Genomic DNA, 27,760 nt, shown 5'->3' on the forward strand with positions numbered 1-27,760 from the left:
GGAACTTCTGTTGCTAAGTGATGCAGTTGTTAAGAGAGCTGCATGCAATTTTGCAATCTTTTTTTTCCTTGTGTGATCTCTTGATCCTGGGACTCCTGTAAATGCATGCCAATTGATACTTGATCCATAAAATATTGAAATGGGTTTTTAAAAAAAAACAAAAAAAACCCACTATTTATAATCTCTTGGTTTTATTTTATTTTTTTTCACACTGTCCTTGCTGGAAAGAGCCTTGCTTCCATCGGTAATAAAAGAGCTAAAATCAGAGGTTAGAAATTCATATCATGCTTTCCTGGCAGTTCTGGTGTTTTTCTACAGCCGCTTATTTGCTGTCACAAAAGCAGAAAAGTTTCCCTCCCACTGTGGTCACCTTTGCGGCCACAAATCTAACCCTGGGGCTGCTCAGATCAATACAGAGGAATGAAATCTCTCCCCAGATCCTTGGTGAATATCCCAGAATGTGGGAAAGGAAAAATATATGGGGCTGGAGAGACCCGTCTTATCTCCAAGCTGACACCTCCAAGTCAGGTGTAGTCAGCTCAGCTGATGGGGAGCTACAGGCAAGGGCCCAAATCCACGAGACCCAAATTGCATTTATTTACGGTCAGTGAGCAGCGAAGTGGCTACAAGAATAAAAATGGCCCATAAAAGCAGACCGAAATACAATAAGAGCGATAAAACCTCCCTGCCCAGCTGCCAGGTGGAATTTACAACTGTAAGAAGAAGTCAACAAAAGAGAACAACCCAAGACAAAAATGCGACAAAAATAGGTACAATCTGCGAGGTGACAGGTGCGGCATCGCAATGCAAGTCCTGCCCCCTTTGGGCTGTGCGGGCAACACCATCACTACCATCTTGCAGAATTTCACCAGGGCACACACCCATGCAACACACACACACACACACACACACACACACACACACACTCATCATCCTGATCTGGTTTTTGTTCTTCTGAGAGATTCTGAGCAACAGGGCAATGTTGACATTCTCTGGAAATGCCTGTATATCTGTGGTTTTGGGGGAAAAAAAGATTGTTGATAAAACTGCATGCAAGAAATTCCCCTCTTGCTGATTTCCTTTCTTATCCCTCCCCCCCCTCATACACACACACACAGAGAGAGACACAATAACTCTTTGCCCGAAAATAGAATATTCTGTTTTCAAAACATAGTGGCACAGTCTGGGATGTTTTGCTGCCAACAAAATGGAGGAGAATGAAGAAGAGAAGGAAGGGAAGAAGAAGGTGGAGAAACAAAAGGGGAGGGGAAAGAAGCAGGAGGAGGATGAGAAGAAGAAGAAGAAGAAGAAAAATGAGAAGGGGATCGTGGAAAGGAAGGAAGGAAGGAAGGAGAAAGGGGTGGAGGAGAAGATAGAGGAGAAGGTGGTAGAGAGGAATGGAGGGAGGGAGAGAGGGAGAGGGAGGGAGGGAGGAAGAAAGGAGGAAGGGGTGGAGGAGAAAATAGAGGAGAAGAAAAGGAGGTAGAGAGGAAGGAAGGAAGGAAGGAAGGAGAAAGGGGTGGAGGAGAAGATAGAGAAGGAGATAGAGAGGAAGGAAGGAAGGAAGGAAGGAAGGAGAAAGGGGTGGAGGAGAAGATAGAGAAGGAGATAGAGAGGAAGGAAGGAAGGAAGGAGAAAGGGGTGGAGGAGAAGATAGAAGAGAAGGTGGGAGGGAGGGAGGGAGAGAGGGAGAGGGAGGGAGGGAGGAAGAAAGGAGAAAGGGGTGGAGGAGAAGATAGAGGAGAAGGAGAAGGTGGTAGAGAGGAAGGAAGGAAGAAAGGAAGGAGGTGGAGGAGAAGATGGAGAAGATGAAGGTGGTAGAGAGGAAGGAAGGAAGGAAGGAAGGAAGGAAGGAAGGAAGGAAGGAAGGAAGGAAGGAAGGTTCTGATGCTGGAGCCCATCTTAGGGAATGTCTTCTGGCTAGAGAGAAGTTCCCTGAAGATGGGTTCCAAATGAGTCCGAAAGCTCAGAAGACCAAAACTCTGGACCTGGTGACCCACCCAGATTGGATCTTGCAAATATTGGCAGTGCTTAGTTAATGACTAACAATCCAGGGAAACGGTATTTGTAATGTGTATTGGCTGTATTTTCATGATCACCTGTTGGTCCTACTTAATTATAGCCAGTCAGGGTCAGTACCTTTCTGAGCGTAAGGACCTGAAGGAAAAGGATGTTTCATTTCTTCTGATTGTGCTACATACAGTAGTTCACAAAGAACTTTAGCTTTGTGTGATTGGCTTTTTTTTTTTATTATTGATAAGGAAAAGTCCTATTTCTAATCTTCACGAGACCTGTCAGGGAGACCTGAGTGACAGAACTCCAACGTGCCTTGATCTCTGGAACGGAGCCATCATGCATGTTAACTCGTGTGGGAAGTCTTGGCACTGCCAAGAAGCTCTCTCCAGCTTGATCTGCGATGCCGTTGTCTTCATCCAAATTCTCTCTTCCATGAAGCTGAAGCATTTGGCAGGGGTTCAAGGACAATTAGGCCGGGAACTGTCTTCGGACTGTAATGCACTTTGGAGGACAGACGTCAAATCTTGTAATGATCAGATCAGATCAGCGCTATGAACCATATCTGTACAGTAAACATTTTATAGGCTGAGGGATTCTGAGGCAGCTGTTATTTTCTTCTGGTTGATAAAAAAATAAAAAGTAGCAATGCTTCTAACATGAAATGGAGGAGACATCCAAGTGTTAGTATAAATAGTATTTTCTCTCCTGCTCCCCTCACCCCGCCAGGTAGCTAAGTCCAGTCCAACTTGAATTCTGTCGACTCTTATCTACCGCCTGTTTGCTTTGACCATTAGTAGGTCAGATTCTTGTAAAGAGCATAAGCTTGCAATAAACCTTTATATTTATTTGAACTGCCTGGACTACCTTGATTTTCTCATGCATTTTCAAGGTGGGCTGGATCTCTTGTGGGTGCAAAGGATCTCAAGACTGATGGCGTGTTTGAGTCTTCCCTCAGGCCCAGCCTGGTCATCTCCTACAGATTCTCTCTCTAAAAACTTGTTCAACAAAGGGTTTGGAAACAGGTGGAGAAAGCATCTTCTGGAGTGAAGCCATAACATCCTAGCTTCTCTTCTGTGATTGGTGGCAAGAAGAAACTTAGAGATCCTGACATTGGAGTCCAATGTTAATGGTCCACCTCTACCTTAAGTTCAATTCCTCTTTGGAGGCCCGATTGCTTCTAAGTGAAGAAAGATAATTGGCTAATAAGGAGATATTTATGGTGACCAGCTTTTCCTCAGCTATGGAACAGGACGTCCAAAGAAGCTTACTTTGTTATTATCCTTGTTTTCGACTCATTTGGAAATAACTTGAAGTCTCCAGATCCATTCTCCCCAGCAAGAGTGAAGCCACCATTTTCACAAATGCCTCTGATCCCCAATTTCCCACCCAGTTGTTGAGAAAGTAAGGAATGGATCCAGGCACACTGTCTGGAACTACTTAAAGGAAAAGTAGAATGTAAATGTCCCACATAAATAAGACGTTGAAGAACTTTGGAAAATGGTCAAAGAAGGGCTTCTTGGAGGTATTTCAAAATACAATTACTGGCCCTTGGAAAGGCAGACCGAACGGACGATCCAATCATCTTGAAGATGTATCAGATCCATGGCTTTCTTCAGATGGAATGATGTGGCCTCCTGCCCTTGCATTACACAACCACTTAATAAATAACTTGTGGGAAAGGAGGCAGAAAGTCCAAAGATCTACCCACACTAATGGAAGAAGGGGGACCACATTCAAAACCTGAGTCATTTCCTCCTTTCAGCTGCACCAGATGCCCATAATAACTTGGCAAAGCAAAAAGCAACAAATTAAACTCAATTTTCTCCAGCACAGATTGGGACAAAAATGAGCAACCACAATAGAGCTTGAAGAATTAGAGGAGGATGACTATAAATTCATCGGGATTGCAGCTAAAAAAATATGGAGTTTCGACTCTGCTTTGGTTTGTTTTTTTGTTTTTGCTTTCCCCTCACTTCAGAAAGAGTTTATTTAAGATTCCCAGTCTAATCTTCAGCAGGTACCCTATCTGGAGGTTTTTAAGAAATGCAACTTTTTATCTGTAGAAAAGGGGTTACAAACAATAAACATTTGAAGTTTCTCAGAGTGTCCAGGCTCCTTGGAGAAATGTATATTCAGAATTACGTGAAGGCTCATGGCTTATTGAAGGATTAGAAACGGCCATTCTTGAAAAAAATCTCTTGAACTTCAGAATATGCTCAACATCCAATGTGGACTAACAGCAAATGCCTGCAAAGGTAATTCTCCTCCTCCCTCACGCACACTGACCCATCCACCACAAATCTTTGTTGTGAATCATCCCTCTCTGACACTTCAGTTGTCATGAATGATGAATATACGAGGACTTTTTCCTCTATAAGATGCCAACAAGGTTGGAACATTTAAATCAAGCAGACATTGATGACAAGTTGGCCTTCACTTGACAAGGTCCTGCCTTAGTATTCAAGAGGCCATGCTCAAGTTTCTTTTTGAAATGGGAATTCCAGAGAAGCTGTTTCTTCTATCTATCTATCTATCTATCTATCTATCTATCTATCTATCTATCTATCTATCTATCTATCCATCCATCCATCCATCCATCCTGGGGTGGAATTCAAAAATTTTAGCAAGGAGTTCTCTGCCCAGTTGCTGGGTGGGCATGGCCATGGTGGGTGTGGCCTAATTGGCCTCCTGCACCATGGTGGGGGAGGGGTGTTTTTGCCCCCCCAGGCTCCTGAGCCTTTCCTCAAGCCTCCAGGAGGGCAAAAATGGCCTCCCCAGGCTCCGGAGGCCCTCTGGAGGTCGGAAACAGGCCCAAACCTCAAGAAGGCCCGTTTTTCACCCTCCTCAAGCCTCTGTACATGCCCTGCACTTACCTGCATCCAAAATGGGCTGCATGGGGACTCCTGGGAGGGATGGGGTGGGGTGGGTCGGGCCAGCCAGGAGTGGGATTTGGGGGTTCTCCGAACTGCACAGAATCTTAGCTAGAGGTTCTCCTGAACCCCTGCAAATCCCCAGCAACCACCCCTGTATCTGTCTGTCTGTCTATCTCTCCATCCATCAATCATCCATCCATCATGGCTGCCCATTTTTCCAGGAAAAATATGGCTAATGAATCTATGGATATTCCCAAATTAAGCAAGCTTTGCAAAATCACAGTAGATGTAAATCTCTCTGCTCAGTTGAAGGTAGACTCCCAGGCTTGACCTGCTGAAGAATGGATAGCCAGATTGTCTGGATGTAATTGTCTATGTTTCATTTGAGTCACAGAGTATTGAGCCCCAGGGAACATACTCCCAAATTAAGGAACAATGTGTCTCTATAGGAGAAGACTCATGAAATGCTTTCTCCTTGGACAACTGGCTCAAGCTCATGAATTTTGGGAGACATGCAGAAATGTAGAGGGATTCAGCCCCATCTCCGCCCCTTGTCTTGGTTGATGCAAATTTGGCTTAAATAGAGTGAATGTAACTCTATTTAAAGAAAAATACGAGAATCTGGGTGTGTACTGAAGAGTTTAATCCAAATTCACTGAATTCGGCTGAAAGATCGCCAACAGGTTTTTGAAAGAATCCTGAACACTGATTTTCATGTGTTTCATATTATCCTAAAGTTTCACACTTCCAAGAATACCAGAGTCAGTGTTTTTCATATTTTTAAAAAAATGTTTCAGTGTGTGTGTGTGTATATATTTAAAGAAAAAAAGGAAAGGATTTCAATTGCCTTCTTTAATTTCTTTCCATCCCTTTCTTTCAAAGGTTGAGAATTTAAATTGTTTTTATGCTATTCTACTGTATGATCGTAAGAAAGATTTGATTGGACTTGATTTGATTTGAGTCAAATTGTTCCGCTTTTGATTGCACACCAAAAGCTAACAAGAGAGTTGAAAGATTATTGATCTTCAAATTGAAATCCTGAAAGAAGAGGGAAAGGAAAGCTCCAGAGAAATGCACGGAAATTAGAAATCTGACTTCCATAATAAAAACTACTATCTATCACCAGTTAGGAACTCCAATTATTTCGTTTATTTCCTATCCCTATCAGGGTAATATTTGGGGTATGATCTGGAATAGGACACCATCTGAATGACATTTTCGGCTTTCCTTGGTTGGTAAACTGGAGGAAGTATTGATTATCTCAGAGGGTTTGAAGATGGGTGACAGACAAGATGACCAGAAGTCTTGAAGTTAAAATTTTAAAAAAAATTAATTTAAAAATTTAATTTAAAATTATGGTGGTGTGGCAGCCTCCTTGGATGGCAAATGTTTTAGTTCCACTTACAAGGAAAATACACAATGGAAGACCCTGGAGAGACAGCTTCCTTGCAAACTGACACCGGACTACAAAGTCACACGTTGAAGCAGAAGAAGTGACATGGAGGAACTTCATCCAAAGGGTTAGTTACTACCCATTTCTTGTCAACCCAATGCCATACTGATGAAAATGACCTCAGCTTAAGAGCAAGGTTTTCCAACTTTGGCAACTTGAACACTGGTGGACTTCAACCCCCATAATTCCCCAGCCAACTCTGGGAGTTGGAGGTCCACGGGCCTTAAAGTTGTCAAGGTTGGGAAACCCTGGCTTACAGCATACTTTCCACGGAATAATTTCTGAACATATGGTGGTGGTATTCCTGGGACTGCCCCATAGCTTACACCAGCTGTTTGGGCCATCACAGTTTCCTTGCTTAAGGCCGTAAAGATGTAAGCTTCCCAACCTCACATTGAAAATGGGCCGGATGGCTTTTTAGGGTGTTCCAATATGTTTCACTTTCACTTACAGCTGCCTCATCAGCTCTTTGGTACTTGAAAACCCGCCCAAGAAGACTTCCATTCACATCTGTTCCTAGTCAAAGCTAGGAAAGAAATAAGTTGAGGTTGGCAGAGACACAGTTAAAAAAAAACAACAACAAAACCCCCCAACTTTGCCCTCAAGGACAAAGGAACCTTTCAAAAAACTTCTCTGAAAAATCAAAACTTTTTCTAAAAACCCTCCCCCTTTCTGTTTTATTCACTTTTCCTTTCGTTTCACAACACGCTATATACAAAGAGTTGCATTCCACTCATCCCATCAAAACAACCTTTTCATGGCAAAAGTGTGGGATCGATATCAATCCGTTCATGGATTTGTGGGTTCCATTCATGGGTTGCAAGACGCTGAATTCCTGAAAGGGTGGTGGTGGGGGGAGAGAAATGATATGCTTTGCCAACATGTTATGGGAACGGCCAATGGCAGGAGACTCGGTCCTTCACAAAATAGGTGTTTACCTGGTGAGGGGGGGGAGGGGGCTAGTTAGAAAAAAATCCACTTGCCACGAGTGAAGTGAAGTAACCTCCATCCCACCTCTCCGAGGATGAGATCCACCACCTCAACTTTCCTTGGTTGAATTCTAGGGAATGGAGACACCTCCCAGCTCAGCACTGGAGATAACAGATTAACAGAGTTGGAAGGGATTTTATAGGTCATCTAGTCCAGCCCCCCACTGAAGCAAGAGACCCTACACCAGGGGTAAAATTCAGCAGGTTCTGAAGAACAGGTAGTGGAAATTTTGAGCAGTTCGGAGAACCGGCAAAGACCATCTCTGGCTGGCCTCAGAGTGGGGTGGGAATGGGGATTTTGCAGTATCCTTCCCCTGCCATGGCCACCAAGCCACGCCCACCAAGCCACAACATTCCCACCAAGCCACGCCCACAGAACCGGTAATAAAAAAAATTGGATTTCACCATTGCCCTACACCATTGAGAATGTGTGAGTGGTCCTACAAGACCCAGCCCATCCATGAAAGATAAGAAGTAGGACCTGGTGTTGGGTGCGGAATCTAGGCCAATCCATCCGAAGGACAGACATGAAAGTGATGATTGCTACTTTAAGTTAAAAGGTCTCAGGTAGTAGATGGGTAGCTGACCTACTGTTTTGGGTAAATAAATGCCGCTACATCACTGCAGGAAACATTGGGCTGGGTGTATGAACAGCATGTGAGGACATAAATACCAGGGGTAAAATCCAAATTTTTTTCCCTACCGGTTCTGTGGGCGTAGCTTGGTGGGCGTGGCAGGGGAAGGATATTGCAAAATCCCCATTCCCTCCCCACTCCTGGGGGAAGGATATTGCAAAAATCTCCTTTCCCAATCCACTCTGGGGCCAGCCAGAGGTGGTATTTGCCAGTTCTCCAAACTACTCAAAATTTCTGCTACTGGTTCTCCGGAACCTGTCAGAACCTGCTGGATTTTACCCCTGCTTCAAACCCATTGTTTGCAGAAGCCATGTTTAGCATTATATACCATTAGCCCAGGCCGATGTGGGTTACGGAAGGCCACAAGTCAAATACCAAAATGTTGGCAGGTTCTTGATCCTAAGAAGGGACTCAGACGCCAGTTCTATCAGCAAACTTATTTGGTCTTTGGCTTTTGCCTTTGCCATTTAAAAAAAAAAAAAAAAAATGTTCCTTTCTTAGGAGGTGTTCCCAATCAGCCAAGCAACCTACGGAGGTAGCTAAAGGACAGGAATCAGCAAAAGAAACAGCCTTTTTAACAGAGCAGCCTATGAAAGCAAGACCACAGTGTAACCTCTGTGCCAGAAAAGTCCTCGGTGCCAAGAATGAAAGAAAATGAGACGTTTCAAACCGCAAATTGGAAGGTATCGTGAATTTCAAAGGAATCCAGAGGCCTGAGTATAAACAGAGCTGCTTTTAATTGCTCAAAGCGCTGGATGGAGGTATATTTTTTTTCCCCCTCTAGCTGAGAGTGGCCACATTCCCCTTTTCGAAAGAAATGCACAGTTCCCCAGGATTCTGCATCTCCACGTGCCCAACTCAGTTCCTTGGAGAAAGGAATGAGATCCTTTCACCTAACATATCATCAGAACTAGTCTCCTTGTGGGCCACGACCACCTCCTGAGGTCAGAGAAGGTAAGTATGGGGTCTCTTGCTTGACCCTTCCAACCCTGTTATTCTTTTTGGTTCTGTTAGGTCCAAGGAAGAGTCTCAGTGCAGCAGTAGAGCAAATAGCTGGTGTGCCAAACGTTCAGGTCATCTCCAGGAAAGGCTGGAGAAATGGTCCCATGAACATTTTAAATCTGGGCTGGACCTTTCTTTGATAAAAGAGAGCCATCGTAGAACCAAGAAGAAACTTCCTGACAGGGACAACAATGAATTAATGCAACAGCTTTGCCTCCAGAGATTCAAGAGCCACTGGCCCAGAATGGTTTGGTGTCTCCTGCTCTGTTAGTGGGCTGGACTAGAAGACCTCTAAGGTGGTGGTGAAATCCACATTTTTTTACTACCGGTTCTGTGGGTGTGGCTTGGTGGGCGTGGCAGGGGAAGGATACTGCAAAATCTCCATTCCCTCCCCACTCTGGGGCCAGCCAGAGGTGGCATTTGCCGGTTCTTTGAACTACTCAAAACTTCCGCTACCGGTTCTCCGAACTGCTCAAAATTTCTGCTACCGGTTCTCCAGAACCTGTCAGAAACTGCTGGATTTCACCCCTGCTCCAAGGTCTTTTCCACCTTTGTTATTCTGTCAATATTGGAGAACCTTTTCCAAGGACAGCTGAGCCACAAGGACAACGATTTGGGACCAAACTTGGTCGTTCCTGCTCTTTCCTTGAGTTCCATTCAAGGCAAAAGTGAAAGGAATTTTAGCAACTGGCGGAAGCAGCCCAGGAACAATCATCCTGCGACACTTTGAAAATGAATTCAGCCACGGCTTTAATGCCCCCCAGGGACCAGCCTCCTCCCCAGTGCAGGATGCCTTCCTGGACTGAGTTAGCCAAATGGATTAAGCTGCCTCTGGTGAAGACGCTGTGTGGCTGGGGAAGTGAAAACGATCTCGCAGCATCCAGCCAAATGCTTGGAGGCACAGAGAGAGGCTTGGCTTACTGCACCAGCCGAAAAGGAAGCTCCAGGAAGCTCAATAAACATCCTGGAAAACTTCTGGCCCGCCTAACCCAAAGCATACCTTGAGAGAGAGAAATATCTCTTTTTTTTCCTCCTTCTTCTGTGGATCCAGCTTTTCTGCTACTGTGGTTAAAAACAGACCTCAAGACACACAGCAGTCTTCCAAAGAGCATTGCTGCAATCCATTACTGTTTTTTGGGGGGTCGGGGGGGTCTGTGTGACCCCCAAGAATTCACATAGAATAGCAGTGTTGGAAGGGACCTTGAAGGTCTTCTAGTCCAACCTTTTGTTTGATCAAGAGGCCTTATACTATTCCAGGCAAATGGCTGTCCAATCTGGTCTTGAATACCTCCAGTGATGGAGCACCCACAATTTCTGGAGGCAAGAGGTTATTTTCTTTTTCTTTCTTTCTTTCTTTCTTTCTTTCTTTCTTTCTTTCTTTCTTTCTTTCTTTCTTTCTTTCTTTCTTTCTTTCTTTCTTTCTTTCTTTCTTTTTTCTTTCTTCTTTCTTCCTCCTTCCTTCCTTCCTTCCTTCCTTCCTTCCTTCCTTCCTTCCTTCCTTCCTCTTTCCTCCCTCCCTCTCTTTCCAATCTGAAATGCCAGTCTCACTTCTTTTGAATTGCCAATCTTTGGGGAGAGGAAACAAGCCCTGACACACACACACACCCCAAAAAAAGCCCGCTACCCCCAATTCCCCTAGCCTTGCTGTCAAGGAAAGATGCTTCGGGAGTTGGAAGGCGGCATCTTACTTGGGATGCTCACTTCGTTAAAACTGCACGAGAGACCTTTATTATGGAGCACCCACGGAGCATTTCCTACCTCTGGGCTAGTCAAAAACCGGGTGACTAGATGAGCAAAACACTGGAAAAGTCTAAAACCTTTTCCAGTGTGTGTGTAAATAAGACGCTGATCAAGGTGACAACTACCAGAAGGCAGAGAAGAGAGATAACGAGATAAAAGTAGAAAGGACCATCACACGCGCGCGCGCTCTCACACACCCTGCCCAAACTCCATTGAAAGCAAGCGCAAAACGCCTCAACTCATGCCGGTGCGGCTGGTGGACAACCACAGTTTTGTGCCATGGCAACACTTGGTGCAAACTCGCCTCCCTCTTTCCTAAGGTCCTTGAGCGCAGCCAGCCAGCCAGCCAGCGCTCAACGGGCTCCGTGCGCGGACAGGTGCGCCATTCCCCACAGGTAAAGGTAAGGCGAGCGGGCGCCAGGTTGAAGGAAGAGAAGAGACTTTCCGATGCCTTCAGCTTACCTGGTCTTTGGGGGTCGCTGACGTCGCGGCTTGGAAGCAGAACATCCCCAAGAGCAGGTAACGGGTAACCATGATCGCCCCACACTTTAAACTCCCTTCAAGCCAGAATCTGTTTTCTTTCTTCTTCTTTTTTTCCCCCCACACCCGGAAGGTTTAAGCGCTAACAGATGTGGTGGTGGGGTCTCCAAAAGTCTCCAAATCCTACATTTCTGGGTCTCCTTGGGGCGACTTCCTCTCCCCAAGACCCGTTTTTCCCGGGCGCGCCCCCTCTGCTAACTCCGCGCTCAGCCGCTGCGCTCCAAAGAGAAGGAGTAAATTGATCTTTTCATGTAATAACGTCTTCCGACTCGGGAGGGGGTTTGACGGCAGCCCCGAGCTGGGGGGAAAGGGGTGTGTGTGTGTGTGTGTGTGTGTGTGTGTGTGTGTGTGTGTGTGTGTGTGTGTGTGTGTGTGTGTGTGTGTGTGTGTGTGTGTGTGTGTGTGTGTGTGTGTGTGTGTGTGTATGTCATTAGGAGTGTGAAGCAAAGGAGGGGAGGGAGGACTACACGGGCAATGACAAATTCCTCCATCTGCTCCAATTTATGAATTTTCTTTTAGAAGCTACGGCAACGGATTTTTTTTTTCTCTCCCTCCCCTCTTATACTAGGAACCGTGCCAGGGTCTTATTTGCTAACTGTGGGCAGGCATGGCTGGGTTTGAAAGAGCCTTTGGGGCACCTTGGGGGCATGTTTTGAAATTCCTCAATGTCTCTCTTTTAAAAAAAAGGGGGGGGGGGAAATATTAGCCAAATTTGTATAGCCGCCCATCTCGCCCAAAGAGACTCTGGGCAGCGCACTGGATAAAAAAACCCACAAAAAACGACCTATATAAAAAAAGGTTTTTAAAAAATCTACATTAAGGAATAAATGGTGTTTTTTTTTTTTTAAAAAAAAGGAATGTGTAAACCTGTAGGAAGAGAGGATAAAAATGGGCAGTTCAATCTCAGGAATCTCTAGAAAAGAACAAACTGTCTTGATTGAAAATTGGTCCACGATCCAAACTTTATAAATGGCCTGAAAACTTAATTTTCTACAGGAAATTTCTTTCTTGCAAGACTGTTTCCTGACTGTTCTGCTTGGATGCTGTAATTTCCTGGCATGGGGAAGTTGTTAAATTTGGCCCATTTGCTACCCATCTCACCAGCGGACTTTCCTGGAAGAGGGTAAACAGAAGTAAAAAAAAAAAAATGATGGAAACTGACTTGAACCTTGTCTGTTTTGAAAAAAGCAATTGATAGGGAAAATAATTTGGCTTTGTCTGCTCCAGTCCCTGTCCATAGCTTGAAGATCCAAATGTATTCCCATAATAACCAACATCAGCCCTATAAGGTAGTCCAGGCCAAGAAATAGATGATACATAAGCCTACGATTACTTTATCTGCTCACTGCTTTTGTGAGGCCCTTCCCTCTCTCTATCAAATATCCTACAATACAGGATATTTCTAATGTTCTCCCTCTTTTCTAACTTTATACCATTATTTTAAAGAAATCAATCCAGATTGCTTTCTTATCCCTCTGATGAAAAATTATCTCCACATTGTTGGAATACATTCTCCTATTTTGGAATCAGATTACATTCCTCTGAGTAGAATGAAATCAATAATTATAATATAAAAATGAGATTGTAGGATGAGCCAAAAATTATGGTTACCCCCACCCGCTCTCTCCAATAGCATAATTTGGCTTAGGCAGTTTGGTTTTCTCCCTGTAAATTTTCATAGTGCTGGCATATAAATTTGGATTGAATGAAATATCTTTATCATGGTCTTTGACCAGCTTTAATAATAGGGAAAGTGAAATAGTTCTTGTGCAGCAATTCATTATCAAGAGGAAAAAAACCAATAAGACAACAAAACAACTTATCTAATTAAAAAGTTTTGAGCAGTTGCATGACTTGATGTAGATATTTGGCCAGCTGGTATGTGAGTGTAGAGTTAGCATGACTTATAAAGTAATAATAGAGAAAATTTTTCAATCCTCAAATCTAGAGACGATCAGGGAGATCGAAGCATATATAAATATAAATAAAATCCACTGAATGAAGTGGAATCCTAAGTTAACCAGGAGAAAAAGAAGTTAAAAAAAGGCAAAATGAAAAAAAAAGTAGGTATCAGACAATGCCTTTCTCATATCCGAAAACTGGTAATCCCAAATGGCATTGTGTTCAATATACATAGTCCTCAATTTACAATAGTTCATTTAGAGACCATTCGAAGTTACAATGGCACTGAAAAATGTGACTTATAACTGTTTTTCACACGTATGACTATTGCCTCACCCCATGGTGATGAACTTCCAACCCGGGTGTGAATCTTAGACACAAGCAACCAAAAACTAGTGGAATTTCTGGAAAGAGATCAAGAAGAAGCCAACAGAACTTCTTCCAGATTCCTCCAACACATATTGGGCTTTTTAGTATTCCTTTAATACATTTCAAAAAAAAAAAAACCAAACAACCCTGATTAGCACCATTTCAGGTCCATATGACAAAGCTGGAGAGTTCAAAGGATTCATGGCTGTTGTAGAATTTCCATGTGACTCACCGTCTGGTGCAAAAACGACCGTGGATGATGGGTGGATGGGCACCGCTTGGAATTTTCCACTGCAAACCCATCACATTTCAATTTACTGTACACTTCAGGAAATCCAAAGTTAGCCAACGGATTGCTCACGCTTTTTGAAAGAAGATCCGTACATGGGGATGCTGTCTTGGATCCAACAGTCCTGGAGTAGAGATTTAAGATCTCTTCCCTTCAAGATGAATTCCTGAGAGTTTCCCACGGGGGGGGGGGGGGGGGGAGCCTCGCAAATCCTAAGAATGCCTCTTCCAGGCATTCCTCTTCCAGGTGAGTTGCTTTTTCCCCCACCTTTCTGCTCCACAGATTCTTGTTAATCCTTCCAATTTGCAAACAGACTACCGGCCATTGACTGGAAATAATTATTCCTCAATCTGTACCACTCAACGGCACGAGGGCATTTGGGAGTGGGCAGCTGTTTTGATCCAGCTTATTTATTTATGTTAGGTGGTTTATTCTTTCCATGTGTCTCCAACTTAGATGGAATCCCCATCTAAACTTGTTACGGATGCTAAGGTCCTTGATCCATCTGGAGGTGAACCATCTGGAGAGAAGGCTTGGTCTGATGATGGGGAGCTGTTTGAAATTGCACATCCTAGAGGGATCCCCAAAGTCAGAGACGGATGTGCAGACATTGACAATATCGCATGGCCAACCATTTTAAACAAGGCGGTTCCAGTGATGAGGAGAACGCAGCTCAGTCAAAATAGACATATTGCTATATATCAGTCTTTTCGAACTGAGGGGATTCCAGATGGATTGGCACTGAATAGTTGCTAGGTAGAGTATTCAGTTCTGTTTCTCAACCTCGGCAATTTTTAAATGCTTGGACTTCAACTCCCAGAATTCCCCAGCCAGCATGCTTTATGGTGCATGGACTTCAACTCCCAGAATTCCCTAGCCAGCATGCTTTAAGGTGCATGGACTTCAACTCCCAGAATTCCCCAGCCAGTATGCTAACCATTAAAGCCAGAGATGGCATTGGAGCCCACAAAAAGGTAAATCGGGGCCCATCTTTATATACCTTACACTTAATTATTTATATTTTATTTCATCTGTTAATTTTCTAAACAGCCTCAATCTTAAACAGAATGTAAGCGAAGCTAATAGGAGGCCAATGCACATAACAGACACAGAGATAAAATAAATCCATAATTGCATTGCCTATTAAAATTAAGAATTATGCATACTTTCAGATCTGCTGTTGGCAATGTCCCATCGGACTGCATCAGAATTCCAGTGTGACCAAGACAGAGACACGCTCTCATATATCCTACTTAAAAGTTATTTCTTTCTAGTTCATAAATAAGGACAACCAGCCCTACTTAGACTATTACAGCAAAAACCAGCAAGCGTGAGAGAGAACATCTACAAGGTTGCCATCTAGAAATATTTCTCTATATGCATCCATTCCATTTTGCATCCATAATGCAAAATAGCTGCCATCTATTTTGATGAATATGCCACAAAGAATAATATTTAATTTCCAGGTTAGTTTATTATCCATTTATTTGAGAAATGCTGGCCTTCTGAAATCTCATTATAGCAAATGCAGTTGAGGGGAATGCAGAACTGCAAATAACAGCCAAGTGAAGCATTAGGCTACAGTTCGGAGGATTGATTGAAATCAAGATTATACTTTGCACAGCTGGTGCAAAAGAACAGCAATTCTTCTTTTTCTTTTTTTGTTCCAAAAGGAAACATTAAAAACCTCAAAGAAAACAGCATTCCTGAGGCACTCCCAATATAGTGCATGGACCCCGAAGAAAACAAATATTGTTTTTATATTACCAATATATTAAGGCACCATCTACAGGACTTCTTCTGCTATTTATTCATCAAATCCAGGAATTAAGGCAGGTTTGTTCCAAAATCTAGCATTTTCTGCCCTTTGTGGAGTCAAATCCAAACAAAATTAAGATACAGGTCATTGAAATCTGAACTTTGAATTTGAGGGAATGTAAGTGGTTAAAATCATGGCTGGAAATATTTTTTTAAAAAAAATGGATGGGTTTTCATACCAGTAATTCTTCGGTGAATTAAGAAGCAGAAAAATTTCAAAAGTAAATGGCTCTGGTTGAGAAGTGATAATTTTTTCTGTCTCTCTCTCTCTCTGGACATCAATATGTCTTCAGCTTCTTTTATGTATCTATTATTTGATTGTCAACTGTACAAGAATGAGATAGACCAATATCTTGGGTCATTAGATGAATGACCTATTGAGACCCCTTATGGTAAAACCAGTGGTGAAATCCAATTTTTTTTACTACCGGTTCTGTGGGCGTGGCTTGGTGGGTGTGGTGTGGCTTGGTAGGCGTAGCTTGGTGGATGTGGCAGGGGAAGGATATTGCAAAATCCCCATTCCCTCCCCACTCCAGGAGAAGGATACTGCAAAGTCTCCATTCCCACCCCAATCTGGGGCCAGCCAGAGGTGGTATTTGCTGGTTCTCTGAACTACTCAAAATTTCTGCTACCGGTTCTCCAGAACCTGTCAGAACCTGCTGGATTTCACCCCTGGGTAAAACACAATTTCAGTCAGAATTCAAAAATGGCATAGAAAAGTTCCTTTATTAGAATGCAAGAGTTCAGTTGAGATCTTCATATGTGGGTCTGATCATAGACAGGGGTTATAAGGGCATATGGTAGATTTTTTTTATTTTTTTTAAATTTGATTTATATGCCGCCCTTCTCCGAAGACTCAGGGCGGCTTACAAGCGTTAAGCAATAGCCTTCATACTTTTGTATATTTTTACAAAGTCAGCTTATTGCCCCCATAAACTGGGTCCTCATTTTACCTACCTTAGAAAGGATGGAAGGCTGAGTCAACCTTGAGCCTGGTGAGATTTGAACTTGCAGTAATTGCAGGCAGCAGATGTAAGTGGATGTTAATAACAGTGCTTTAGTCTGCTGCACTACCAGGGCTCTGGTAGGGGTGATTATAGGGGTGACACAGAAATATGATTGCATTCCTTATTTTATTCTTTTCATGAAATCCAGGGACCTTGGAGGTTTTTCTAGTCCAATCCCCTGCCCATCGGATATCCATTCGTCCATCCCAATAAATGGATATCCAATCTTTTCTTGAAGACCTCCAACAATGGAGCATCCATGGCTCCAGGAGGCAAGTTGTCTCAAGGCTTAACCATTTTCTCACTGTCAGGAAATTCCTCCTTAGTTCCAGGTTGAGTCTCCCTCTGACCAGTTTCCTCCCATTGCTTCTTCTCCTGGCTTCAGGTTCTTCGGAGAATAAATTGAGACTTTAATCTGTTTCTTTTTCTTCCTTTTTTTACAGATGGTTTTATTAATGTTTTGGGTTTTATCTTGCATTTTGATATAGCCTATCGATGAACAATCAAATTCTAATCCAGTTTCTTCTAGAGAACATTGTCCTGACTTGGGGTTTCACCTTTAGCCATCTGGTTCTCTTGCAGGTTGGACATTTCCCTTCCTGAAATCTTACTTCTTATAAACCTGAACTCAAATTTGAGCTTCTGGATGCTTCATAAAAAGGGGGGGAAAAGACCAAGCATAGCCAAAAGTACAGGTCTGTGCCCCCCACCCATGCTGAAATGCACGTTGACATAGTTAGGGTTAAAGCAGGACGTATGAATTGTAAGCTATTTTATGACATGTACTTAATAACCTAACCACAATTAAGTTGTGTCAAGTATGGGCACCATGAATCATGACAGACACAACCAGGAAACTCAGAGGGAACAGCACAGGCACTGCACAACTGGTGCAAATTAGAGCCATGACTCAGATGCCAGGAGAAATGCTCAGAATGACCCTTGTTTTAATTAACAAAGGAAACATTGCTGGAATAATGAATCCAAAGACTATTTCCAAAAGAAAACAGAAAATTTCTCAATCGGAGGCTGAGATTCGGAACAGTTTCTCCAAGAAATTAAGGCTGGGACTTGTCATGTGGTGGGCATTTCCCCTCCTTCCTTCCTTTTAAATAATGGTTCGGTGAAAATACAAAGTTGGACGTTTGACTCAATGGATCTTTTGGGGTGGTTTTTTTTTAAAAGGATGATTTATAAAGAAACACAACACTTGAGAAATAATATACCAGAATTGATCAATAACAGGTTTTCTCTTTTCTTATTTTTTGCACAGGATTAACGACCAGCCAGGGGTGAAATCCAGCAGGTTCTGACAGGTTCTGGAGAACCGGTAGCAGAAATTTTGAGTAGTTCGGAGAACTGGCAAATACCACCTCTGGCTGGCCCCAGAGTGGGGTGGGAATGAGGATTTTGCAGTATCCTTCCCCTGGAGTGGGGTGGGAATGGGGATTTTGCAGTATCCTTCCCCTGCCACACCCAGCAAGCCACACCCACCAAGCCACGCCCACCAAGCATGACTTTTGGAAGGGGGGGGGGGAATCTAGAAATATCCTTACAAATGAAAAAGAGATATCTGAATCTTCCCACAAACAAAGGACAGATTTCAGGACCTAGGACAGAGTCTGGAGACCAGCTGACTTGGAAGACTTCAACTCTTATCTAGTGGGTAAGGGGTTGTTTGTATCTAGGACACCCTTCTCCAATCAGCTGTCACCCAGGTTCCTTGAGGTTGGTCTTTCCAGAATTTGAGGATCGTTCTCCCATTGAAGCTCCACCCCACTTAGATTTCATTGCTGGGGCCTCCTGCGTTTCTTAGCCCAGTTATGGGCTGCCTCTTGCCTCTTGAGGGCAATCAATCAGTCGAAGCAACTCCGCACAAATTATATTGATCCCAGGGTGGGAATGTTCTTTATGTAACCATTTGACCTCACACAGCTCTGCATATTATTGTTGTTGTTCTGCATAGTTTGGGGAGCCCGTCATGATCTTTTAGCGATTCAACGCACGAAAAGATATAGACACGTTTTGTAGCTGCCAGTTAGGCAGATATAGTGGGGTATTTTCAAATTCTACCGCTATCTAAGGGGTTCTAGGGAGATTATTTTGGCCTGTGATTGTCTGAAATATGGCAGATTCACACTGACACAAAAGCCACGCAAATATGGGGTTCACAGGAGAGGTTTTTGGACTCAAACAAAACCCTGGAGGTTTCCTTTACAATCTGAAGATAAACCAAATGATTAAAATGTGACATTTTTAGACCTATGGATGACAGCAATGTACATGAACAGTTTTCAGTGGAGGACTAAAAGAGGCTTTGCTTATCAACCTATTCCAAATTTCGGGCTGGTTTTGGCCCATTTTATGCCACAAACCCTAGAAGGAACAATAGTACAATTGCTTGTATTTGTGACAAGAAGCTACTAGAAATTTTGGGCACCGTTTTTGAAGAGATGCCAATTGCTTCAAATTCATATATATTCTGCTTCAAGGAATTCTATTTCAGAAAATGTATGTAGGAGACATAAAACAGGGCTTCCTAAAAAGCTGGCCCCTCTAGGTGTACTGGAACTACAGTTCCCAGAGTTCTCTTGGCCATGTTGGCTGCAGATTCTGCAAAGATTGGGAGAAATGGAATTAAAGCTCTACTGTTAATTAACCAAGAAGACTTTTTTTTGTTTTGCCAATTATGGCAACTCTTCCTTATCTACTTTATTTACTTATTTTTTACAATATATATTAGGCAGCGTCATTGATCAAATGATACAATCATTCAAAACCCTGACAAACACATGGACTCAAATTATACATTCCATGAATAAGCCATTCCAGGGCTTGATAAATGTCTTCCAGATGTTTCAAATAAGACTTTTTCCCCACTGGGTTTTACTGTTCCTGTAAATGCCTAAAGCTAGTTTCATCCTTTCACTTTGCATTAAAGGTTCCCTTCTTTTTTTAAAAAAATTGACAGACGTTTGAAAGTGGCTGACAAAGTTTAAAAACAACAACAACAACATTGTCATGAAAGTGAAGCTCCTGGTATAAAAGGACAACTTGATGTTGGGCAAATTTGTAATGCCTACCCACCTCACCATTCCCTACGTTATATCTTATACTCTTTGGCAAATAGGTAAAACGAGAAAAGATAAAATCAGAAAAGACAGCATTAGCAAGCTTTATTAGGTAATAATTGATGTAAGGCAGAATCTGTTCGCTGTAAGTCTCCTTAACATTTGTTAAAACATATTTACCAGCACTATCTTAAAAGTCTATCTCTTTTTGGCCATCAAAATATTTTCTTAACTTGGATCCTCCTTGTACAACACATGGGTTGGTGGGTTGTTTGTTTGTTTGACTGATTGGTTGGTTGGTTGATTGAATGGGTGGGTGGGTGGGTAGATGGGTGGGTGGATGGATGGGTGGGTGGGTGGGTAGATGGGTGGGTGGATGGATGGTTGTTTGACTGATTGGATGGATGGATGGTTGGATGGATGGATGGATGGTTGACTGATTGGATTGTTGGTTGGTTGGGATGGATGGATGGATGGATGGATGGATGGATGGATGGATGGATGGTTGAATGGGTGGGTGGATGGATGGATGGATGGATGGATGGGTGGGTGGATGGATGGATGGTTGGGTTGGGTTGGGTTGGATTTTTGACCTAGCTACAATCACGAGATTGTACACAACCAGAATCAATAAACATTTTAGCACAGCCCATGAATAAAATATGTCTCTGTTCAAACTGTCAATAGCTTTCTCTCCTTCAAGTCAGTCTCACAATAATTTTAAATGGAAAATAAAAGATTTGTAGGGACATCTTGGAAAAAAAGATCATTTTGAAAGTTTAAAGGATTTTGGAAGTGGGATGGTTAGGGGGGGTTGTTTGTGTGTGTGTGTGTGTGTGTGTGTGTGTGTGTATCTCAGAATCAGTTAATGAAGAATTGGGCTGAAGCCAATAAGTCCAGACAGGACTGCCCTGACAACAAGAGCTAGATACCAAGATTTGGCTGTACAATGTCGGAAACATTGTTTGCAACCTCACCTGGTCTTAACCTTTTAAGTTAATTTGCTACTTTCAGGTATCTTGAAGAATGCTGTATTTTTTTTTTTAATTTGATTTATATGCCGCCCTTCTCCAGAGATTCAGGGCGGCTTACAATGCGCTAAGCAATGCGCTAAGCAATGTATTAGGGAAAGGAAGGTTTCATTGCCAGTCCTGCTAGTTTTTGTAAAAGTCTACCATTTAATTCTTTAGTTCAGCAGAACTAAAGCAGAAGAGCATCTCAAACTATCCTTAGATCCAAACATCAAGAAGTGAAACAACTCAAATTTAGGTCAATAGAATGCCTCTATAAGGAGTAAACATCTCAGATCCATGATAGTCTACCTGTCTGATTTAGGGAAAATTTCTGACTGAAGCTTTGATCTTCTTCTTACCGGCAGGATTTAAATTTTAAAAAACACAAGAAATGTGACTGTTACGTAGCTAACTAGGTAAGGACTATGCCTTAACTCATCTGCCTAATTAGTAATATAGCAAAAATAAAGTTTTCTTGTATTTGACTGAGGGTTAGAACATGCTGGGTTCTTAAAAAGAGACAAGCAGATTTAAAGAGGTGGCTAGTTTTTCAAATCTTTACCATCGGCTTTTGTTCAGTAAATCCGCCCAACGTCTGCCATGAGGGATGAATTATATACATTTACAAAGTATTAATAGGGCCTGTATAACTGATCCTGATGATTAACCCATAGGATTGAGCACTAAAGTCGATGCTCAGAATACAGGCATGGATCAAGTTAACTGTTATTAATACCTGGACATATTTATGACGGCTTTACGCTGAGTGTAGAAGAGACTGGGTATGCGTTTACGGGTGTGCGAGAAAAGTGCAAAAAGACTAAGAAAACCACTCCAAAATGTCCTTAATTATTCCGTGGACTGGAAAACCAGAAAGCAAAGAAAAATATGACTCCATGCTAGAGCAGCGAAAGCTGATTAGATTACCCCTAATTAAAATGCTACATTTTGATTAGCTCCTTGCCAATTCGGGCTTCCAATAACGTTCGAGGGTACACGGGTTCCATTAAAAATATTTTTGAATATTTCACATTTTTGGGCTCCAGCTGTGCTTACAGGGGGAAGGAATAACATCTGATGTGGGGTTTAAATCCATTTATCACGTTATTTCCGATGATGGCTGCTTTCTCCCCATCCCCTCCCCATCCCCCTTTGACATTTTAATTAAACCACAGCCACTGCCATAAAACGATATTGCTCTGAGCCGAACTCCAGCTAAGAACCCATATTTCATGAGTGGGAATCAGCGCAATGCAGAAACATATGGTTTGGAAACCGAACTGAACAGAAACATTGTAGGGGAAGGCAGGCAGAAATTAAAAATGTGAAAACCAGACAATTAGAGCAATTAAGCAAAGCATTTAAATGTGGCAGACTCAATGTGTGCCTCATTCACGACTCCTGAGCCTTTCAACAGATTGTTTATTAATTAGAAAAAATATTTGATGAACGGGCCAGATAACATGGGCTCTGGACATCCCAAAGGTGGGTTTTTTGCCCCCAAAAGACAACTGGACTTTCTTGGGGTTTTGTTTTTGAAAATGTTTTGCTTCTCATCCAAGATGAGAGAAGAACTACACAAGCTTCTTGGATGAGAAGGGAAACATTTTCAAAGAATAAAAACCCAAGAACGTCCAGTTGCCTTTTGAAAAAAGCACCTTTGGGACAACCATGGATGGTTGAGAATGACCCCAGACATGTGCTCTGGACAAAACTCAACTCCATTCCCCCATCCTGACATGGATCCTTATTAAAAAATTACGATTAACAGAATCGTGCAAATCTGAAAGAATTTCTCCCCTTTCTTCTTACTCTAAGGAGGGTCCCTTCTGAGATGCTTCCCACACCATCCTTGGTCCATGGCTGGCTGGGGATTTCTGGGAGGTGAACTCCATACATCTTAAAGCGGTCAAGTTGAGAAACACTGTTCTAGGGTGAGTTAAGCAAACCTCTCTAGGCTGAAAACCGAGCCTGCCCTTTCAACAGCAAGCTATCCTACAAGAATAGAGTGAGGTTGAGAGGCATTGGAAACACCATGGGGGGCGTGGTAGGGGGGCTGGGGTCCATTTACAATTATTTCTCTAGAACTAAAGTCATCTAGAACCAAAGACATCACCGGTCCACTCTATGAGAGACATGGGCGATCTCTAAATATCATAAACAAATACATCCAAACATACCAGACTATACTTATATGTATAATTATGTCATTTGACTCCAAAGTTTTGATGCTAATGTGCTGAAGAGACCATCTCTGGGGTAGCGGTTAAAGGCACCAAGCTAGGAACTGGGAGTTCTAGATGCATGAAGCCATCTAGGTGACCTTGAGTCAGTCGGAGGAAGAGGAGGAGGAGGAGGAGGTAGTCCAGGTAACTCCCCAGAGTCACGCCAAAACCAGAAAGATAAGGAGACTCTATGAAACAGAAATACTGTGGGTGAGACTGAAAGAATTACAACGTTGTGTTCCTAACTGGTTGGGTACGGTCTAATGAAATTCAGGTTGGTATATGTAAGCCAAGTTGCACCTCAAGGAACAGTTATTACTCTTATGGGCCAACTTAACTTTTTTTTAAATGTGATTTATTGTCAAAACTGAGAACTCCAGCTTAGTATAAAGCAAAATACAGGAAAAGGAAAGGAGGAGGGGGGGAAACTCCACTCCAGCAGTTTTCTTAAAGCTGGAAACTTAAAATGGTGCCATGTCTTTATCCCACTACCTGATTTTTAGTATAATTAAAGCTTTAAATTGAAAAAGAAAACATATATAACAAGTGAGGTCATTCAACTGAGGAAAAAAGATTTGCAAGCAAAGGAGACACTTTTGGGTTACACCCTCAGCTCCTTGAGAGACCACCCAAGGAAACCAGGGGAAAAAAAAAAAAACCTTCTTGCCATTTTATCTTCAAAGAAATTCCTTGGATAAATAAATAGTGTGAAAAGGGAGGAACGTGCAGGGGATTCCACGCCCCCCCCCTCCTTATCTTACAGAATGTATTTACTCGGATCAAAAAGTGAATGTTTCGAGATGAGCTAACAAAACACAATTCCTAAATCACAGCACTATCAGGTGGGAATTAAGACAAAAATACCAAACAATTTTCCCCCCAAGCTCAGAAACTCATTTATTTAGATGACCTTTGTTGCATACCAGGGTTGTTGCATAGAGGTTACAGAAACAATCCAAATTCCACTCAGGATAGATCTATTATAAGTCCGTTCTCTGCAAATTTCAGGTGAAAATGAGATTGTTTTTAAAAATGGGTTGGGTGGGTGGGTGTGTTCCACCTTGACAATTTTAAGACTTGTGGACTTCCACTCCTAGCTGGGCTGGCTGGGGAATTCTTGGAGAGGAAGTTCACAGGTCCTAAATTTGCCAGAATTGGGTTCCGTATTTCCAAACTATGGGGGAAAAAATGAATGCAATAAACAGTTTTCTTTAATATTAAACCACCCCAGTGCAATTTCTCCAATATTACACACTCCTTCATAGCATTTTAATGCTTCTTCATTCATATGTTGGGTTTTTTTTTTAATTCATGTATTGAGCTACTAGGTCTATTACAAAATTCAGAAAGGTGGACAAAGATTAATTAATAGATGAATTTAGGGATTATAAATTAGCTAGATTCACTTGAAATGAAGAGCAGATATTTAGTTGGCCTTCTATTCTTTTCTCAGTGCATCAGGATGGACAAATTCTCTGTCCATAATGCACATACCTATGCTTAACTTACAGATCTTTAAAAGATTGCAAATACTTTCAATATCACCTCAATCTTGTTTCAAGAAGCAAAGGATGGGAACTAATCAAGGAGAGAAGCAACCTAGAACTAAGGAGAAATTTTCTGGCAGTGAGAACAATTCATCATTGGAACGGCTTGAAGTTGTAGCTGCTCCATCACTGGAGATTTCTAAGAAGAGATTGGGCAATCATTTGTCTGGATTAGTATAGGTTCTCCTGCTTGAGGAGGAGGTTGGACTAGTAGATCTCCAAGGTCCCTTCCCACTTTGGTATTCTGTTATTCGCTTTGGCTCCTCTAGGTCTACTCCCTAATGTTGAAAATGGGAATCGGTTCATTTTGAAATCATTCACTGCCCTTTGATTACCCATGCTAATGCAACCAGACAGTTTTGGCTTTCTACCTCATATGAACATTTGTATTCGTGTCTCCAACTTTCTTTCTCATTGCTCTTCCGGAATGTCCTGCGGCTTAACTCAAGCTCTACAGCTTTCATAATTTTCCTAGCAAACAGTTTCCAATGCAATGAGGCTTCTCAAATGCTCATTATCAGGAGAGATTAAACTCGTACCCCTGGAGATTCCTCCTTTCCGCCTCTTTGATGAAGGAAGCTGCACCTGACCTATGTCCTCAGCTAAGTAGCTGATCTGGTCCAGGAAGGTCCCAAAGGTGCTTGAAAAACAGCTTGGGGGTAAGAATACATGAACTCCAATATTCTGGAGTACTTTGGTATACTTTATTTTTTTGCAGCACTTTTCATTGTCAGGAATGCAAAAAATAGGTAGAGATTCTGGAAAGAGTGCAGAGAAGAGCAACAAAGATGATTCGGGGGCTAGAGGCTAAAACATATGAAGAATGGTTGCAGGAATTGGGTATGTCTAGTTTAATGAAAAGGTCTAGGGGAGACATGATAGCAGTGCTCTAATATCTCAGGGGCTTCCCCAAAGAAGAGGGAGGCAAGCTATTCTCCAAAGCACCTGAAGGCAGGACAAGAAGCAATGGGTGGAAACTCATCAAGGAGAGACCTAGAACTAAGAAGAAATTTCCTGACAGTTAGAACAATTAATCAGTGGAACAGCATGCTTTCAGAAGTTGTGGGTACCCCATCACTGGAGGTTTTCAAGAAAAGATTGGACAACCATTTGACCAGGATGGTATAAAATCTTCTGCCTTGATCAGAGGGTTGGACTAGAAGACCTCTGAAGTCCTTTCCAGTTTTATGGGTCTATGTTCTATGGAATCATTTTCCTTTAAAATCTGAAGGATATTTCATTAGCAACTATGGGGTATCAGCAAATGAAGATGCCATTTCCTGGACTGGAACTGTAATCTACAGTTAAATGTTTCAGCAACCACTTTGTGTTTTAATAAAAAACCCAAAATACTCCTCCTCCTTCCCTTCCCCTCTTTCTTCCCCTCCTTTTCCTTCTCCCCCCTCGTCCTCCCGTCATGCTCCCGACTTAGAAATGAAAGTTAAAGCATCTGTGTTGCAGAAAACGCACTTTGCCATAGTTAAACAATTTGACCACTGAGCTGCCATTGTGAAGAGAAACTGAAGGTTTATTCTTAAATACAAACACTCCTTTGAAGAGGGGAAGCCTCAACAGTTTTTCGGTCGGCAAAGATTCCTATTTTCAGTTTTCTTTTTAAAAAAGGTATAGTTTACTCCAAAGCTGGATCCCAACCAATTCAAACTGATCCATGTAACTGTAGGGAAAAGTTGGTTTTCTACATTAAAAATATTGTTACTTCTTGGAAGTAAGGGTGCCTTTAGTAGACTGGAAAACTGGATATTGAGGAGGAGAGAAAGCTGGAGGTAATGAAGAGAAAGAGCAAAGGGCTTTTGAATGGCAGAAACCCGTTATACAGGTAGTCCTCATTTAGTGACCACAATTGGGACTGGCCACTTGGTCACTGAGTGAGGAGCGAAACTGCAATTGTGCTTATGATCTGACTTCACTTTTCCTTTCCTTTACAGAGGCTGTCAGTGGGAGAACTGGTAGCAAATTGACTTTTTTCATCACTGCTGTAACTATAAATAGTTGCTAAACGGGGCAGTCGCTAAACGAGGACTACTTGTACATTTTTAGGTGGCTTGTGAATCACATTTGAGCCAATTAGTTTTATTATTTTATAAGTGATTTCCCCCCCCCCAAAAAAAAACAGGTGAGTTGGTGCACTAGACCATAAACTCTCGTTTACCAACTAGAAAAATCAAGCTGGCACAACGTACTAATAAACCACACTATACCACAGCAATTTCCTTTGCTTCTTATACATACATACATACATACATACATACATACATACATACATACATGTTTTTCTTTTAGCCAGGTTTTTCCTACGTAACTAAGATTTTTCTACAGCCTATAGCCTTCTATAGTTACATAGGAAAAACCTGGCTAAAAGAAAAACACACATAAAACCTACGAAAAAGTAAGAATATATATATATATATTGATTAACCACTTTTGAAAATCTTAGGGGAGTTCTACCCAGGACAGTAAAGCGTTCCAGGAGCAAAGCTGGCTGTTTTGGGTCCGTCAGAGAATTTCCTAAAATAAATTGTGAACGACAAAGTCTTAGCAATGCTTGTATTCCTAAAATATAACACTGTCTGCTCCCAAACAAAAAAAAAAACGATGGTTCAAATCAACCAAAATCCAGGCAAACAGAATTAACAATGGATGCTTTGTTCTCGGTCTAGCGAGAAGGTAAGGGTTTTCAACCTATGAGACGACAAAGGAAGACGCTTTCTATGGACACCAGCTTTTCACAGTCTTCTCCCATCCCTTCTAATCCTGAAGGAAAAAAATGAATGAAGGGGCCATTTTGGTTTTTTATTCCCCAGTCCTGTTTTCTGGCCTTGAAAGCCACGATTTGCATGGGAAAGCCCGTCTGTGAGTGGCTGTCGGAAATCCTGACTTCTCGGAAGTGTTTGAAGATATGATTTGTGGGACACACCACCTGAATGCCAACGCGGGGCCAACAATGCGCTGGGACTGAAAGACGGCAAGGCAGACGGGGGGAAGCTGCAGAGCCCGTCTTGTTGTAGGAGGCGGTGGACCGATTGTCTGCCTTGCTAAGTGTGTGTGGGAAAACAAACATGGCTTAATTATTCTGGGATTAGCATGCGCCTCCGATGAATTTGTTAGCAGCTGCTGCCCTTCCTTGAGACGTCTCCACGGTGAAGGACGGGTCCTTTTCACCAATTATGGCAGCAGAGGGACGAGGCAGGGCCATTGAGTGGGCTTCATCTCTGCTTCGAGCGGTCGAGGTCAAGGAGTTTCCCCGTCTGCT

The 27,760-nt window shown here is 42.4% G+C and overlaps 1 protein-coding gene across 4 annotated transcripts in view; it reads right to left on the reverse strand.

Moving 5' to 3' along the window:
- Positions 1-27,760, reverse strand: part of THSD4 (thrombospondin type 1 domain containing 4) — a 151,438-nt gene that overhangs the window by 52,336 nt on the left and 71,342 nt on the right. The window contains exon 1 of one of the 4 annotated variants that reach the window (XM_034409441.3): positions 11,171-11,608. The exons of the other annotated variants lie outside the window; for them this stretch is intronic. Within the exon in view, the coding sequence (XP_034265332.2) occupies positions 11,171-11,242 (72 nt within the window). The 5' untranslated portion in view covers positions 11,243-11,608. Of the gene's footprint in view, positions 1-11,170; positions 11,609-27,760 lie in introns of those variants that run through there. 4 annotated transcript variants of the gene reach the window in all.

This window comes from Pantherophis guttatus, chromosome 13, assembly GCF_059756535.1.
Source record: "Pantherophis guttatus breed Tessera chromosome 13, ASM5975653v1, whole genome shotgun sequence".
Lineage (NCBI taxonomy): Eukaryota > Metazoa > Chordata > Lepidosauria > Squamata > Colubridae > Pantherophis > Pantherophis guttatus.